At 34.2% G+C, this 19,959-nt stretch overlaps 1 protein-coding gene across 1 annotated transcript in view; it reads right to left on the minus strand.

Annotated features, from left to right (window-relative positions):
* Positions 1–518: 518 nt before the first annotated feature.
* Positions 519–19,959, minus strand: part of ell (elongation factor RNA polymerase II) — a 37,951-nt gene continuing 18,510 nt past the window's right edge. Inside the window, exons 3-12 of the mRNA XM_019065048.2 lie at positions 15,992–16,113; positions 12,340–12,503; positions 10,564–10,805; positions 10,026–10,150; positions 7,012–7,102; positions 6,180–6,729; positions 4,209–4,275; positions 3,899–4,070; positions 1,265–1,309; positions 519–1,166 (exon numbers count right to left, since the gene is read on the minus strand). Coding sequence (XP_018920593.2) covers positions 1,062–1,166; positions 1,265–1,309; positions 3,899–4,070; positions 4,209–4,275; positions 6,180–6,729; positions 7,012–7,102; positions 10,026–10,150; positions 10,564–10,805; positions 12,340–12,503; positions 15,992–16,113 — 1,683 coding nt within the window. The 3' untranslated portion in view covers positions 519–1,061. The remainder of the gene's footprint in view (positions 1,167–1,264; positions 1,310–3,898; positions 4,071–4,208; positions 4,276–6,179; positions 6,730–7,011; positions 7,103–10,025; positions 10,151–10,563; positions 10,806–12,339; positions 12,504–15,991; positions 16,114–19,959) is intronic.

The raw sequence follows: 19,959 nt of genomic DNA on the forward strand, positions 1-19,959 counted from the left end.
GTTTGGCCGTAAATGTGATGTTACCAACACACTCGTAACTAGCTATACTGGATTGCTGTAGATACCTAAGGCACAATTTTACAAGATTTGCCGCGTGTTTTTTTTTGTACAACCAGACTTGATTCATGATTCGGGTTGTGATAAAGTCATGTTTTTTTTAGTTAAAAGCACGAAATATTGTAAAAATGTGCCAACACCGAAGCGCTCGCTCACCTCTGGAATGGCAAGTTCATCTGTATGGAGCTCTACCGTATTAATACTGATACTGTCAAAGCCTCTAAACAGATGGTTATCTCCTTCCCATAGGCATCCGATTCATGTTCATTGCACGTGGTCTAGCACATTGCACAAAATAAGAAGCCAAATAGTGCTATTTCAGAAACTACAGCACTCTGGTGTGTGTGTGTGTGGGGGGGATAGTACTGCATTAGGGATCTCTCAAAATCCAAGGCAGCTTTTGCATAAAATACATACTAATAAAATAAAAAAATAACAAAACTAATGTACCACAATTTAAGAAAACATAAACAGACTGGTGTATCCCAATGGAAGACGAAAATAAATATAAAAGAAAATAAAATATAGGACCTTCCATTTTAGTACATACAGAAAAAAAAATATCCATTTAATTTTTTCTTCTAAACCTTAAACTATGAGATTCTGGGATTGGGTGTTGGTTATCCCTGTTCGGAAAAGATCTCCAAAGAACAGTTTTTCCTTTTAAACTCGGAGACCTTTGAGAAGGGAAGGAAGCTGGCAACCAATCCCATAATGCATTAGGCTACACAGGTAAGCATGGCTGAGTACGCCCATGTCCCGAGTCCCATAAAAAAAATTAAATTCATGGGTCTGCATTGTCCTCACTAGAGCACTTGGCCCACTACGGGGAAAAAAAAGAAGAAACAAAAAAATCAGTTTCGTGGCATTTTACATTAGAACAACTTGTTTTTAGAGCAAGCCAAGAAAAACAAAAAAATAATCCAGACATTCTCTCTCTTGAAAGAGACAGAAAGATTAAGGAGAAAAAAAATTGAGAGAAAATATTGTTATTAGTGCCAGTTTTACAGTTGATGTTGATCATATTCTGCAATCAGTTTTTTTATATGTGCCAGTTTGTTGTGTAGGTATTCACAGCGGTTCTTCTCTTGGCTATAGTTTGGATTAGCCTGGGAAGAAAAAAAAAAAAAAGAATGTGATGAGAATTTCAAACTTGATATACGTTGGATGTTAAGTAGCAAAAATTTGGAAGTGACTGTCAGCTTACCTTTTTGATTTTGCGATACTCTTCAAGTATCTGATTGTGGATTGTCTGTGAAAAGAAAAAACAGATCGTTACAATGAAGCTCCTGCTTGAAAACAGTGGTTTTAAATGTGTAATCAGATTGAATACAGGCAGAGCAGTCTGATATTTTTACATGAACTTTTCAAATTGTGTTCGGTCTCTTCTTACAGGTTTACGGAAAGCTTAAAGATAAATGTACCTTCTCAAATCATATCCAGTAGTGTCATATAATAGTCAAACTTTGGTAAAGTCCGTTGAATGCCTTTAAACACTGTACAATGGTAGTTTAAAGGATCATAAAATTAACTGAAATGTTAAATACATATATAACGAAATGCATTAAAGGGATACTCCATCGCGAAATGAAAATTTTGTCATTAATCACTTACCCCCATGTCATTCCAAACCTGTTCATCTTCGGAATACAATTTAAGATATTTTGGATGAAAACCGGGAGGCTTGTGACTGTCCCATAGACTGCCAAACAAATAAAAGTGTCAAGGTCCAGAAAAGTATGAAAGACATCTGCCTTCAGTGGTTCAATTGTAACGTTATGAAGCGAGAAGAATACTTTTTATACACAAAGAAAACAAAAATACCGACTTTATTCAACAATTCCTCTCCTCGGTCTCTCTCCAAATCAGCGTAGCGCCATTTTGACAAATCTGACTAGTACGCAGGCAGCGTATGCTCTCGTGTGAGCCGCGCTGCGCCAATGTGCTGTTTTCATTCAAACCAAAGCATAAATACACATGAAAAAAAAAAACTTGTCCTTGTGGCGCAGCTGCGTACTGCTCAGATTTGTCCAAATGGTGCTACGCTAATGTGGAGAGACACAGAGGAGAGGAATTGTTGAATGAAGTCGTTATTTTTTTTTTTTTATTCACGTACAAAAAGTGTTGTCGTCTCTTCATAACGTTACGGTTGAATCACTGATGGCAGATGGACTATTCTGATGATGCTTTTCATACTTTCCTGGACCTTGACACTGTTATTTATTTGGCAGTCTATGGGACAGTCACAAGCCTCCCGGTTCTCATCCAAAATATCTTAAATTGTGTTCCGAAGACGAACAAAGGTTTTACGGGTTTGGAACGACATGAGGGTAAGTTATTAATGACAAAATTTTCATTTTGCGTTAAAGTAACCCTTTAATAAAAAATACAAAATAAGGTTTTTTATTATTTCTCCTGGCTTCAGTTAAGCCAGAATTTTTTTTCCAAGATGTCCATTGGTCCCAACGACCATAATCATAATTATGTATAAATTCTTTTTTCTTTTTTAAATGTTGCTTTCTGAAATAGTCTGCCGCTTTTATACACTCAGAAAGTCTTCCAGTTTTGTGGAAATCCACACAAACAAACACCAGTCAGATGGCTACAAAGCATTTGAGCACTGGATTTACACAAATCATTTCAGGTTTAAGAAGTGTTTGAACATTGCTTCAACTACTGATGAAACATTAATTTTTATTTGAATCATCACTCACTAGTTTAGTTAGTTAAAGTTTACTATAGCGTTGGAAGACTTTTGTCTTTCAAACACATTGAAATACACAAATTTGTTATTTTACTTATTTACATGTAATTCAGGCATTCCAAAACTTTGTCATATGAACATCTTTCACTTAATATATTTACTTTATAAATAATTTAAATAATTGAAGTAACATTTGAAAAAAAAAAATATATATATATAAAATATTCAAAAAAAATTAGTAAGCGTTTTTTTTTATTTTACTTATTTTAAAAGCACTTATTTTAATGTAACATTTTTATGATTTAATTAATTATTAGCTTTTCATTAAACTCGCAAATCCCCTGCAGTTCCTATATGAACCCCAGTTTGGGAAACCTTTTCTTACTCTGTGTATTTTTATATCAATATTCTACAAGGTTATCCTATTTACATCAATGTGATAAATGATTTAAGCAAAAAGTAATCTAAAAGTAATCTGATTACATTACCTAAAATGTGTAATGTAATGGATTACGTTACGAACTACAAATTGTCATGTAATCTGGAATTAGTAACAGACTACAGTTTCTCAGTAATCCACCCAGCTCTGTGTATAATGCACATACATTTCCTCCCGTGTTTCTCACTCTTTAGTGGTTTTGTTAGACCATGTTGCTTATTTTTTTCTAGCCAGATCTGGCAACACAGTTTTACAGCTATAATATAAATAGCAGCTCTGTCAAGCTGACCCAAAACTCTCCCACTGGCCCCATGCCAGAGGGCCATCCTTATTATTGAGCCCTATAAACAATTATGACTGTGTGTAGGAGAAATAAATGACCCTTATGACATTCTGCTCCGGTTATATAACATTATTGCCTCTAATCAGTCGGTTGATTGTGTCGTTTATTCATTATGCTCCAAGACTAGATTGTTTTTCTTCTCTTACCATTTGCATAGTAATGTTTTCTAAAATACGAAAATGCAGGAACCAAACAAGCACTAAGGATGAGTCAACTACACTCTTGAATTTCTCATTTTCCGGAGGAAGACACAACTACAGGGACCAGGCAGGGGCCGACAGCATATTAATAAAAAATAAGAAATATCTTAACAATGCTTGAGTATTTATACACCGCATTCTAATATATAAGATACCTTATACTTATCTGTGCCTTGCTGGAGTTGTTTGAGCTGGGAGTCGAGTATAGTGAACTGTCGGGTGATGCTCTCTATCCGTGCGTGGAGGCCCCGGTACTCACTGTACTCTGAGTTGAAGTCGTTTTTGTAACTCTGACGTTGCTCTTGCGAGCTTATCACCGTGTACTTTCTGTTAAGGAAACCAAGCGAAAAAAACATCACCGTCATAAAAGTTTAATGTTATTTTCTTTCAGTTATATAACGCACCTTCCTAACAAACCTGACGCAAAATGTAACAGCAATGTGTAATGTACAAAGAGATGCTTACAATAAATAGTCGGCCGTCTCCGACGATGACGCAGGAATACTGGAGCTGTCGCACGTTCCGTTCAGACCTGAAAAGAAATACAAGGTGAATTCAAGGACAGAGATACACCCTCCAGAAACATAAACAAAAACAGTGCTCTCAAAACTCAACACATAATTACACTGGAGAGAAAAAAAAAAACCTGCTAGAAACGAGCTGAAGAGGGGTACTACACAGACTACACATTTTTCAAATTTACTAACTGGTGGGTTGTTTTAACTAATCAACCACACTAGCTGATTAGGTCAGTTGCTAAACTAATGATCGAGTGTTTGGTGGACCGTCTAAATGACTATTCAACTATTTAACTTAAACTCACCGAGTCGGTCAACAGTTGGACTACTAGTCACCTAGTTGGGGGGTTGTCCAAACGTCTGAACTCCTCGACCTCACTAGCAGTCTCGGTCAGCTGTTGAACTACTAATTGCCTGGTTGGTGAGCTGCCTAAATTACTATTCATCTAATTGATCTCACAGACCAAGTGTGTCAACTGTTGGACTACTAGTTGGAGGGTTGTCTGAATGCCTATTTAATGATTGGACCTCACTAACACAACAGGTTGGCTGTTGGACTTCTAATCAACTAGTTGATGGACTGACCTTATTAGGGTCATCAAAAAGTACTGACTTCGGTACTGAAAATTTAAAAGCGTCCATTTCAAATGCTCCCTATAATAACTAACTGACTTCACTAACCGACTCATCTGTTGTTAGGGGCCGTTCAAACAATGCGTCTGTCTAAAACAGGTTTAAAAAAAAAAAAAAAGTGCAATGCAGAATTCCTTCTCGGTCATGTTGTCGTCAAATGAAACCTTTGCCATGCCACCTTGCGACTGTAAACAATAGCTCACAACGCTTACCCCGCCTCTGGAGTCTTCTGATTGGTCCACTGTTTTGGAATTGACATTGATTAGCGGCACTGCGTGTAAACGTTGAGATTCTTTTAACTTGCCACGGCGTCTTAAAAACGCAGTGTGAGAGACACAAACGCAATGGTGACATGTCCATCTAGTGCAGGGATGTCAAACTCCGTTCCCAGAGGGCCGCAGCGCTGCAGAGTTCAGGTCCAACCCTGCTCTAACACACATACCATGTAGTTTTCAAATAAGCCTAGAGGACCTGATTAGCTGGGTCAGGTGTGTTTAATTAGGGTTGGAACTAAACTCTGCAGCACAGCGGCCCTCCAGGAACTGAGTTTGACACCCCTGCTCTAGAGTGTTTACATAGAAGAACAATGGAAAAGTGGCACATTGGAGTTGAGTACTAGAGTACTAATCAAACAGTTGACAGTGTGTCTGAACTACTATTCAACTAACTGACCTTACCAACAGACTAGTCTGGTTGTTGTACTACTAAACGGCTAGTTGGTGTGATGGGCTCTCTGAACAACTATTCAAGTATCAGTCCAAAAACCAACCTACGAGGATAAATCAACTAGCTAGTGGGTTGTCTGAACAATTATTCAGCTAACTAACCAACTGCCAGTTTTTGGACTACTAATTGATTAATTGGTGGGGTGGGCTGTCAGAGCTGCTATACAAGTAATAGTCTTCACTAACCACTAGGTTAGTTGTTGGACTATTCAACTAGTTGTCTGAACGATTACCAGCTAATGACTTTCCTAACCTAATGTGTCGGTTGTTGGACTAAATATCTGATTGGAGGGCAGCTTGAATAACTATAACTAAACTTCATTTAGCTACTAAATTATTTATTATAACAAACTATTTTTTTCGCTGTTTGTTTACTAAGCAACATACAGACATACACTACTTGAGATCAGAATCATAAAAACACTTTCAAACATTTCTAATCGCAGAATTGATCCTGACTAGATTCAACTAGACAAAAAAAACAACCCACAAAAACCAATCTCAGACCCCAAAACAATAAAAATCAAAAACAAAAAACATAAACAGAAACCAGTCCGCACCTGGGCTCCTATTGCTCGTTGTGATGTCACAGGGTTTCTTCTGATCCAAGCCACGGTCTTCGTCAACTCTCCTCTCCTTCTTCATGTCCCGCTCTCGGTCCCTATCTTTCTCCTTGGACTTGTCTTTGTCCTTGTGTTTTTTGGACTTCTTCTTTGACTTGCCATGCAGGGAGGGTTGAGCGCTCTGGGTCTGAGACACGTCCAGGCTGCTGTGGGCCAGGGATGTAGAGCCCAGCCCTTCCTCTTGCGTTGTGGAGCGAGGGGCGAACGAAGGGGGCTGACTCAGTCTCTCCGCCACCGCCGCCTCCTGACTTTCACAGTCTCTGCCGTTGGAGTCGTTGCTGACGTCCGAAAGGGGGTCGAAGGGTCGGTGGATCTCCAGCAAAGGGAATTGAGAGCTCGATGACGTCTCTGCTGATTGAGAACTAGAGGAGTCTCTCCCATTGGACAAGCTCAGCTTGCCGTTAATGAGCCCTGTAGACTTGCCGGCTAGATGCGATATTCTGGGTTTCTTATTGGCCAGGGGATCGATGAACTCTGCAGGTCGTTTCTGTTGGACGCGAGCAATGATTGTTTGTAAAACTGGGACAGTTTAAACAGTCAAATATTAAATAGCGATTCAATTTCAACATTTTAGAGGCAGAGAAATTGAAATTTAATAAGTATCATTACATTTTGGTCAAAGATTATGAAAATATGAGGTGGAGCATTTTGAAGAAATATTATGAAGAAATGTGGGAGCAGGAAAGGATTAACCATTGAATATTTCCTCAAGCTAAGCAGATCCATCATAACTGGCTTTGACGGGTCTAAAAGGGGTCAAAAGGCTGACCTGAGAGGGCGAGCTGCTGGCTGGCTCTTTGTGCGGGCTGACCGGACTCTCCCCAGGCACAGGGCCACTGCTCTGAGGCTTACACAGTTTTCTGTGGAGAACGAAAGATGGAGAATCATCAGTTTAAAAAGAAAAAAAATGAACCTAATCAATAAAATCCAAAAAAAACCTGAATAATCAATAGAATTTCCAAGTATAACACAAAAAAAGTAGGATCATTAATTCAAACCCAATTAAAACAGAAATATAAAAGCATGCAATAGGTTTGATAGCAACACAACTGACACGTTCAAGGCCCAGAAAGATAGTAAGAACATTGTTAAAAAAAGTCCATGTGACATCAGTGGTTCAACCATAATGTTTTGAAGCTACAAGAATACTTTGTGTGTGCAAAGAAAACAAAAATAATGACTTTATTTAATGATTTCTTCTTTTCTGGGTGTCACATGGACCATTTTAATGATGTTCTTACTACCTTTCTGGGCCTTGAACGTATCAGTTGCATTGCTATCTATGCAGGGTCAGAAAGCTCTCGGTTTTCATCAAAAATATCTTAATTTGTGCTCTAAAGATGAACAAAGGTCTCACAGGTTTGGAACTTCATGAAGGGGAGAAATTAATGACAGAATTTCCATTTTTGGAGGAACTATCCCTTTAACTCTAATAAGGAAATTCTGACGGATAATAGACAATATTTGACATTCATTAGTCCCATCTGAACCTGCCAACAGCGTCTTTTTGAGAAAGTTTTATTTGATTACTAATAACAAGATGCTGGTTACACAAATATTGTCCATGACTTGTCAACAACATTTTTGACTAGTATTCATGAAGACCAAACCAGATGAAGCCGTTTAAGGAACTCTGGAAGAAACAAAATAAACTGGCCTTAATAAGATACTAACTGGTGTGCGATATACCAGTTAAAACAATACAGACACCAAAATATGTCAAGCACATATACATACAAATTACGTTTGTCGCTGTTATGTGAAACACCACCACATGGTAGAGAATATGCACTCCAATCACTTTACACAATTTAGTTATCCATAGAAATGTGCATATTTTAATGTCAAATTAAAAAAATTCATGTTAAAATTTACTCACCTTCAAGTTATTCCAAATCTGAGTTTCTTTCAGCCATTTATTTTTGAATAAACAACCAGTTTCTTTTTTTTTTTTTTTTTCATCTTTAACACTAAGACAAACATTTTGAAGAATGTTGGTAACCAAATAGTTGCTGGTAGCCACTGACTTCTATAGTATGGAAGAAATATACTACAGGCTACCATCAACTGTTTCTTCAAAATGTTATCTTTTTTTACTTCAGCAGAAAAGAGAAACTCACACAGGTTTGGACCAACAAGGTGATGACAACTTTCATTTTTGGCAGAACTACCAACGTTAAAACATTTAATGACATCAAACATAAGTTTATAATGCTGCTTGAGGTAATTATTTAAACAAGGTGAAATAAGAAATCATCAAATTCATCCTAACAGCAGGCCCCACCTCCAAGGATAAACAGACAGGGGACTATGCCTGAGAGTAGGAGGCATGAGTCGATACGGTCGCCATCGAACTGTGTGTGCCCATGCATGGCCGGACCTTGGACCCGTGCCACCCACACACATGGATCAGCATGTGCTGGAATAAGGTTGCATCACTAACCTCCCGACTGCACACAGCCACGGCTCTTCTGTGACAGCCTGGCATCCGCAACCAGATGGGAAAGTGGGTGGGTGCGAGAAGGAGGGGGGTGTATGGACGTAAAAGGCCGTCAGCTGATAAGCATCGCCACCGGGTTTCAAAGTGCAAGCGTGTGGAGTGTGTTCCACCTGGGTGTTGGGTTTGTTTCTGGCAAATATTTCCATTTTGTTTTGAACGGATATCACAACACCATGTTCTCGCCAGTCTAGCGCGCAGCACGGCCTGTCTAAATTTAGCTTCCAGGGTCCAGTCTTCCACCACCAGAGTCCATGGGAACCCAGACTTCTCCATGTAGAGCCAAAAAAGAGCTCGGAGAACAAGGGTGAATGCAGTTGTACAACTCCTACAGTGGGCAAATAAAGGTTCTTGGAAGTATTGTGATCAACTGGTGCCCTATATACCAGCATCAAATTGTATAAATTTTGTTATGCAAAACACTACTGAATGGCAGAGAATGAATACTAGAGAATGAATTTTTTTTTTTTTAAAATGACTTTTCCATAGAGAAGTGTATATTGGTGTATAACATATATACCCAAGCTTGAAGTACCACCTTCATTTGATGATAAAACAAATACTGAAATGTGAAGAATTTGATTTAAATTCTCTATAATTTAATTAAAATATAATTATATTCTATTCTATAATTAAACGTTTCACTGTAAGGAGCAAAAGAGTCCTTAAATTTTACTGCATAATCTACATGTATAAATAAATTTGGAGTTGGAGCCAAAATAAAACAACTTAAAATAAAATAATCTTTTAAATAAAATAAAGCAATAAATAAATAAAAATACATTAGGAGTGGGTCAAAAAAAAAAAAAAAAAAAAATTAAAATTAAAAATACAACTTAGTTTCATAAATTAATACCAAGGGAAAACCTATACATTAGAGTAGGAATAAAATTTAAATAAAAATAAAAAAATTATAATATAAGAAATAAGTCACATAAGATAAATATTTAAATAAAACAAATCACTTAAAATACACCAACTAGTTACATAAAATTAATACCAAGAGAAAAGAAAACATCAGGATTCAAAATCAAATCAAATAAAATAAAATAAAGATCACTTAAAAAAAATTAACACCTAGTTACATGTACCTTTTTTTTTTTGCTTTGAATTTATGTATTAACACATCAGCAGTGCAAGTCAAAATAAAATAATGTGCAAATAAAAATAACTGAAAATAAAAGAAAAAACTAAATTAAAATCACTTAAAATAATAATTATAAAAACACTATATTACATTTACTTCAAAGGAAGAAAAAAAGATTTACTGTAAATGTGAAGCTTACCGTACTAGAATTCTCTTCAGAATCTGCTGGTCCACCTCAGTATAACCAGGCCAGTCCTTCTGAACTTCCTTAAACAAACAATCCTTCAATGTGAAGGTGTTGTCCTTACTATTCAGGTTAGCCACCTACACCCCGCCAGGAAAAAAAACAACAAAATAAAACCAGGCTTAAGCCTTTGGCTTTCTAAAAATAAGAGTACAAGCATTGCCTTTTAACACCAGTGCAGAAAAACAAACCACACTACAACAGCCTGCTAACAGCCTGTGTGTTATATACACCGGCTTTACGCAGGGCTAAGCTTGTTTGTCTATGTAATGACAAATGTGTCTAGGTTGAGCCATAATGTCTAAGCAGAGTTCAAAAACATGATTCTGAATGGGTCAAACAATAAATGAGTCATAAACCAAAACCATAACTCTGAAAGAGGTTCTTGGTTGCTCTGGCTATGCTCAGAATAGTATACTTGCGCTATATGTACAGTATGTATATCATGTGTGCATCTCTATGTTACTGAATAAAATTATCACTGCTTCTGAACCTGTTGCAGGAGGCTGTCCAGCGTCTCCTTGTCCTGAGGAGACAGGCCATCCTTGGTGAGCCGCACCAGTAGTTCGGGTTTGCGGTAGGGTTTTAGGGCTAGTAAATGCACCAGCCGTTCCCTCAGTGGCCGCGGCGGGCTCTTCTTCTGACTGCTGGAGATGATGACCGGCCGTGAAGTCCGTCTCGACGGCGCCACATCCGACACTCCCATTATCGGCTTCCGGATCTGTACACGCTTCCCTGAACAGCCAAGGGAAGAAGAAGAAAAATGAGGTTATGTAATGAGGTCAAAAAGGACGTTTGATTAAATGTTAAATGAACAGACAAGCATTCACTGCACATGTGTAGACACTTTTTAAACTGCACTTTTTAATGATTAAAATAATCTAAACATTCTGCAAAAATGACTTTACAGACTTAATCTTACAGATACAAAATACAGTAACAACTACCCAATACAAACATAGCTAAGACATTATAATGAATTAATAATGACATTAAATGTTTAATTAGTCTTACATGTTTACTTTGGCAAAATGTATGTATAGTGTTATTAAAATATTAAATAAAATTGTATATAAAATGTAGAATATATAGAAAAAGAAAATTAATAATTTATTCATAAATGAATGGTTTTGGGCCACATTCAGCAGTGTAAAACTAAATACAATTATATATTTCCAATTTTTATATTTTTAAAATTGAATTTGTAATCTAAAAACTATTATATATTTAAATATTATATATTTTTAAAATAGTTTATAGATTACAAATTAAATTAATACTTTTAAAATGAATTATAAATATATATATTTCAAATATATAAATTATATAAAGTATATGCTTGGGGGAAAAAGGTAATTTATTTATTTATTTAATTCAAATTCACTTGTTTTAAACTATTTTAAAAATATAAAGATTTCAAATATATAAATAACGGTCTTCTTTCACTACTGCTGAATGTGGCCCAAATCAAAAAAAATTTTAAGTTAAAATTATACATTTATTATTCATCTATTTGATTTCAAACAAATATATAATTGACATTTTAAATAATAAAATTCTAATTTGATCAATTTTATTAAAAGTAACTTTCTTTCTTGTATATAAATTGTCAAATTTAATAAAATTGTTTACACATTTATGATTCACTTATTTGGACTTAAGAAAAGATTCAGCAGTGGTTTTAACTAATTACATTTTAAATATATATATATTTTTGAAATATATAAATTACTTGTAACATTTTAAAATAAAATCATTATTTATAAAATACATTATAAATAATAAAAAAAAAAAATAACATTAAAATAACTTATTTAATAAATATAGTATCTTAAGTATTATATAATATTCAATTATTCATTAAATATATTATTCAGGTTTGAGGGGAAAAGAAACTTATTTGGGCCATTTTTATTTTAATTTTTTTTGCACAGCCCGTGTCGTGACTTAGCACTGCGGATCAGTGGGAATGTATTGAGCTGATTGATTTTGCTCATTAAATGTCTTTGGTGAACGCTAGTGTTTGGTAATGATAGTTTTGTGACAGTTAGCAGAGTTCTCCGTATAATATCTTAAGCAGTCTCATCAGTGAGCACCGCAACAGACAGCTTCATAAATTATGTAGAACGCTGCAGTTCCAGACATGTGGAGACGCACTGGCTCTAATCGCCCCCTTCCACCTGTCTATGCACACTACGTGTAAACAGATCAGATTTTGATCAGCTGACGGCCAAGGAACGTGGAGGCCCGAGATGCGTCAAAAACCTACCCACGTATCTCCCGCCGGGCTTGATGACGATGGCTCCACGGCTGCGGGTTTCCTCCTCGGCCTGAGCCATGCTTTGCCTGGCTTTCTGGTAGGAGTCATCCGTGGCACATATCGTGATTTTGTCCTGGATCCCTCCCAGGCAGTCCAGCTGTATGCTCCCTTCACTGGACAGAGACCAAGCCTATCAGACACTGACTACACCACCATCTCACCAGTTATCCACTTTCAAAATGTGTCACCATGGCTCATTTACAGCCCAGGTGGAGGGATGGCCGTCCTCTAAGAGAGAGCTTTCTTACAGTCGGCTCATCCACCTTGAAACCCAGCCAGCCGCCTCGGAGCGGTTTGCTCTGAGCCTGGAAATACTGGGAGTCAAAACATCTGATCACAGTCAAGGCACAGAGTGTTTTCCCAGCACGCCTGTGCAAAACAGCTTATCTGCAATATAGGCACGTCTGCAGGGTTTCTGAAATAGTCAGAATGAAGTCCTGCATAGTTTAGCCGATGGCTGATAGACATCACGATATTGAGCCGGTGTTGCCATCGCATCTGTTCATTGTCAAAATAAAACACAGTCAGCCAAACATATCAATTTAAAGAGTCTGTAGTATAACTAGTCTACAGCTGCTGTTATGCCAAGCACATTTTTGCGCATATGAGGAGGATTTTTTTCTGTTGATATGCGAATGCACATGAAGCCTAGTCTACATTATAAATAATAGTTTAACATTTAAATACATTGCGAATATGAAAACATTGAATTTGTGCTGAATGAAAGAGGTATGTTAGCCCAACGGTACTTTCAGTTTTGCTTGGTTTTGGTTTCTTTAGCTTTATATTTTTTCATTCTTGATCTGTTCTGCATACGGTTACATTTAAATGATTTGTTTTGGAGTGAGGGGAACTAGGCTATGATTATTGTGTTTATACATTATAATATTTCACTTTATTTGGTATTATTTCTGTTATTATTCACTCTCAATCAATGAAAGTGATTTTGAACTCAAAGCTGATTGGTCAATAATATGTTGAGGATCAATACATAATCTACAAATCATGCCCTAAATACATCTACATGAACCCGCAATCGCTCTGTCTCGTGTACATGCACACACGGTCACGATCTAATGCACTTGGTAATGCCGGCTCTTTAAAAACAAATACCGGAACGCAAAAATGCCAAAATCTGACATTTTCCGGAACAGGATTCCGGATGTCGTGAGAAGGTTGACTAGAATAAAATTTGTGATTATAGTCTAACATCAGGATCAAATATATATGATTCTGATGATCCATTTGTGCTTTTTGTGTAATGAAAAAAAAAAAAAAAAAAAAAAAAAACCTGTTTATAAGTGAGTGCAGACACTGATTTTTTTTTTTTTTTTTTTTTCATTTGAGGTAATTCATTATAGATAATTTTAAATAAAAATAAATTAAATATTATATAAAAACACTATATAAAAACTATACTGACATTTCTACCAAAATACATTTGGTTTGTAAGGTCAAGTAATGAGTTGATTAGAATTTCTGTTGTTGTTTTTAACTTTAAAATCGAATTCAAAATATGAAATGTGCATAAATATTGTAAATTAATAAATTATGGAAACAGTAGAGATAAAACAAATTGTTTTGTTTTCCAAAGTTATCCACTTAAATCTTATACATTTACATTATTCTATTCTATTCAAAGAATCCTAAAAAATAAATAAATCAGGGTTTCCACAAAAATATTATCCAGCACAAATGTTTTCAAAGTTTTTAAGAAGAAGCAGAAAACAAGAAAATCACATTATAATGATTTTGAAGGATCACGTGACTGGAGTAAAGACCGCCGAAAATTCAGCTTTGAATCATAGGAATAAATTACATTTTTTAAAATGTATTCAATATAGAAAAAAAATATTTTAACGTGTAATAATATTTTACAATATTACTTTTTTACTTTATTTTTGATCAAATAAATGCAGCCTACGTGAGCATAAAAGACGTTTCAAAAAAAAAAAAAAAAAAAAAAAAAAAGAAATTTGTATCCACCCCAAACATTTGAACAGTAGTGTAAATTTATACATAAATTATACTTTTTTTTTTTTTTTTTTAACTCACTAGTCGACCTGATTAACCAAACTAAACTGACATCTAGCATAGAGATGGGTGATATACAGTTCTGGTAGAGATTTTGGACTATTGTTTGTATCGCAGTTAGACGTGACGTTGCTCTGCTGCGTGGTCACAAAATGTATCATTTGCATACGTTTTTAATCTTTGTGGTTTAAAAACAAGTGATTTTAAGTAGCTGAAACGCAATCAGCAGCGAAAGAGCTCATTTCGCTAAATGATCACACTGTCTGAGACCGTTTCTGAGCGCTGTCAGAGAGGTGCATGTATAGTTTCTTTTTGCTGCTTTATAGGCCTTGAATCATTAAATACACACACTTGTATACGTGTCAAAATGCCCATCTTTGCAAGCATCCTCGTAAACACTATAATTTAGTTCTTAAGTGAAAGCAAACAGCTGAGAAAGAAAATGCATGTGTAACAGTAAATTGGATCAGGGCAGCTCTTAAAGTGACAGCAGTCTGATATTCCTGCTGTCTGTCATTCATGTTGATCAAACAACAGAAGAGAGAAAATCTCACTGCTTTTGACTAAATCACTTTTGTAACTTTAATTTTAAGAAGAAATATATATTTAATGTATACAGTGAAGAATATGCAGTGTATTTATACATTTGATTAAAATTTTGATTTATACAATGTAGCATTTGTTCTACTGTAGTTTTTATCCCCTATTCTTGTAATTCGTTTCTTATTCTCTTGAAATCACTGACTATTTCCGTGTCTTCAGTGAGCTTGTTTTATTTTATTTTTTTTAATTTAGGCTAGTATTCGTTTTTTGTGATATCACTGGTGATCAGACCCCTGAAGTGTGATCCACTATCTTTATCATCATCGTACAATGATCTCCAATGCGAGCACTTAACCCCAGACTGTCCTTGTAATAAGTGTACTTTCATTAGGTGCAAGCGTCAGCTAAAAGACAAATTGGCAAATTATGAGTCGGAACAGGCTGAACAGAGTGAAAAGTTGGACTAATTATGAGAAAGCCAGTGAAACATTAACACAGATCTACAACAAAAGGCCAATTCAACAGAAAGGGAGCAGTAATTGCGTAACATTTTTTAACTCCGACATCATAAGATTTAAAAACGGTGTCTTTCATCTCACTGTGATGTTGAATAAAGATTGTGGCTTGAGATAAAACACTAAGGGAATCACAGAGTTCACAAGGAAACATTAGACATGAACTTCTGCTGACCCTCTGGTCTTCTTCCGAACATTTGAAGACATTAACAGCAAGTCTGCATTTGGATTCCTCGTTTCTTCCTCATTTGGTTGGACAATTGGCCAAATTCAATTTCTTCTCTCTGTTCTGGTGTTCGTCCAGTAGCGGGAACAGAGAAAGGAACAGATGGCGCTCGTAATGATGCCATGGACGCAATCACAAAGAGATTTTAACACTCAAACATCAGATCAACTGTTTTCATGGCAACATTTCCTTTGCAAATACAAACACACTTGTATAGAAGACGTTACAGTATCTTGAGACGGTCGTGAATCTGTCTAAATGTGGTTTTTATTTTGCTTCTTACCTTGTAATATACTGCTGAATGCAGTCGAAGCTGCCCTGGGGATTGTCCTTCCCCACATTGGACAGGTAGAACGTAAACGTTCGCAGATCATTTGGATTCTCTGACTGCGGTATTGAGATTTTCTGTTGACACAGAGCAGAAGAACAGCCAATATAAGCACCGAGACAGACGAGAGAGGATCGCCTGTTACAAGACGCTGCTTACAAAATGGTTTACACAGATTTACCTGTATTTTTTAGAATGAAGATAAATAAATAAAATACAAATTAAAATTAAAATATAAATATAAATATAAATGCATCAAAACAAATAAAAATAAATCTAAATATGAATAAAATATAGATCAAAATAAATATCTAAATGAACAAATAATTTCAAATATAAATCAAAATGAATAAACTAAAATGTATAAAATTAAAACAATTAAAATACATAAAATCTAAATACTATAAAAATAAAAAAAAAAGAATAAAAGAATATGCATAAATTAAAAAATATAAATGTAAAGAAAAAAATCTAAATATACATAATCTAAAATAAATCTGTTAATGTAAATATAAATCAAAATATAAATCAAAAATATATATAGATCAAAATAAAACATCTTTATGAATATATAAATAGCCAAAATCAAAAATCAAAAATAAATGAATAAACTAAAATATATACACAATCAAATTAAATAATAAAATATATAAATAAATTAATAAATCTAAATGTATATAAAAAAAATCAAATAGATACTCCAAATATGAATAAATTACAAACAAAAATATTAAATCTATAAATCTAAATGAACATAAAATGGATAAATAAAAACTAAAATATAAATCAATTTAATATGTAAATGTAAAATAGAAATGAAATAGAAATATCAATAAACTAAATATTCATAAAAATCTAAATCTATAGGTCAGAATAAAATATCTATATAATATATACATTAATCTAAATACAAATCAAAATAAATGAAAACAAATATCTAAAATCACAACAAATATCTAAAGAAACCTCAAATATAAATATCTACATGTAGACTTAAAATTTGATTGTTTGTTTGTTAGTTTAGTCACATTTTTATATATATATATATATATATATATATATATATATATATATATATATATATATATATATATATATAAAGTGACTAAACTAACAAACATAAACAATCAAAATATGAATTTACTAAACTGAATAAATTAAGTCATTCCAGTTAATATTAAAACAAAGCTTTTCCAACTGGTTTGAGATCACAGTAGATGGCATGCGTCATCCATGAGTTTTCCTACAGTGACCAAACTGCAAATGCCTCATCTTTTAAAGAGCTGCACTTGACCACTTAAGACCACTGCTGTTTGTGGCCCTCGGGGGCCTTCTGTAATCTCCTTAATGTGCAACCATACAGACCAACAGCTCCGGCTCCTGCAACAGCACACCTGAGAAGGCAGCAAACAAACGCGTCTCAGGCTCGGCGTCGTGAGCCAAATTACAGCCATCAACTGAGCAGCAGCAGCAGCAGCTGCTGTCATGCACACATGCAAAGCTGAGAGCACGGCACTCATTTACAGCACTTTCCTGACACTCGCTTTGTGTGACAGGCAACTCTGTCTGTCTTGTTAAATAAATGAAAAACACAACATTCACTGCATCCCAAGCAGGAACAAGAGAACTGTGAACTCATACAGACGTGTGAGCTCCTGCACAGTAGACACTGTTACACAAGCAGCAGCAAATCTCCTTAAACTCCACTAAAACATACCTTTAACACAGAGCAAAAACTATGACCATGATGATAAACTCATTTAAAGTGTAGTAATTACATAAAATTATATTAGTATTATATACAATTACTCTATTAATTTTAAATTTATACGTTTTACATTTACATAATTCACATTTTACATAATTCACATTTTACTATGATGTTTTTATTTAAAATTGACAGTTGTCAATTAAGAAACAAATTAACATAATTTGGCATGCATCTTAATGTACATAAGTATACACTATAACAAAAATAACATTTGATTAAATACAATAAGTATTATATAAAATATTACTACAAGAGAGCATCAGTTATCAATAAATCATTTAATTCTTTGATCATTTACATTATATATGACTTCAATTATACTACTACCATTAATAATAATAATAATAATAATAATAATAATAATAATAATAATAATAACAACAATAATGATAATAATAATAATAAACAATAACATTTTATATAAACTTTAAATAACAATATACTATAACAAAATGTTATATAAACAACATTTAAGTACTACATAAATTATTATTATTCCTACTATTACATAAGAGTGTCAGCTTTCAATAAATTAAATTGAATTTATTAATAATTAACATTATACATAATTTCAATTAATAATACTACTAATAACACATACAATTCTATAATTAAAATATTAAAGGTTTATTACATTAAATTATTATTAGTATTATAATTAGTTATTACTATTACAAGAACTGGTTATCAATAAACTCTGAATTTATTGATCATATACATTATATGTCAAACAACTGTTAATAATAAACAAATACATTTTATATAATTGTATGTGTATATATATATATATATATATATATATATATATATATATATATATATATCTATATATATACTATATATATATATATATATATATATATATATAATATATATATATATATATACACCATAATTAAGTTCAAAATAATAATATCCAAACAACAACAACGATGAGCTATAAGTTGAAATATTTTTTTTAAAAAACCATTTATTTCTATTATTGTTACAAATTCAGTTGATTAATTACCAAAATTCATCAGTTTTTACCAATTAATCATACCAATTTTTTAATTTCATATTTATATATATATTATATATATATATATATATATATTATATAATATATATATATATATATATATATTATATATATATATATATATAAATACTATATATATATATATATATATTTTTATTTTTTTTTTCTTCTTCATTTGATTGAAAAACACAGTACATTTACATACTAAATACTTGATAAAAATACGGCTGGTAATTTCAAGCACCATTCCTGTGTGTGAGCTGGCATTAGAGACGGAGCCAGTGGCCCTGACCGAGGCGCTGGAGGATCCCTGCAGCGGGACACACTGTGCCGTGTCTCTCTCACACACACACACACACAACACCTACAGCCCGAGGACTCCCTCAGCTCAACGCTTCACTTCGCTGGATCACACACAACTTTTCACACTCCTACACCTCAGCTCAACGCTTCACTTCTCTCTTCACACTCCGACACCAGAGATTCAACAAGCAAAGATCAGCTCTGCCACTTACAATCACGATTTATATTAGCAGTTCTGCCTTTCCTTTTGTTGTGTATTATTACCTGCCTTGGCTGAAACTGTGCAGCTTTAGCCGTTAATATTGCGATTCTAATTTCTTCATTCAGAAAGCATGAGACAGCTCCTAACTTCAGTTTTTAGATGTGTGTGTGCTGAGAGAGGAAAAAAACCCACAAAAGAGAGGAAGAGCTTGCGTCACAGCCCAAAAAACATGACGCACTTCAAAGTGTGAAATCCAGTCTGATTACAGTCAGTGCTAGTAACTTTTAGCGTGGAGGGGCTAAAACTACTGCCTCAATCCACCGGGGGAACAACCGGTGATCTGAGAATAGATCGAAGAAAAAAAACTTCAACTTAATTCCCAAGCTATCCCCCCCATACAGTCAGCCGTGATCATTACATCTTGAATTCATGTAACAACTAACTGATAACTGATCATGTTAACATTAATTAAATGCATATTTTATTCATTACAAATATTAAATTGCAAATAATTGTCTAAAATTAGTCATGACAATAACAATTAGTGAATAAAATAACTAGTCATTGTTACAAGTGACTTCAGGCATCATAAAGTACAGTATGAAAAATGGATATTCATTTGTTAA

Source organism: Cyprinus carpio, chromosome B22, assembly GCF_018340385.1.
Source record: "Cyprinus carpio isolate SPL01 chromosome B22, ASM1834038v1, whole genome shotgun sequence".
Taxonomy (NCBI): Eukaryota; Metazoa; Chordata; class Actinopteri; order Cypriniformes; family Cyprinidae; genus Cyprinus; species Cyprinus carpio.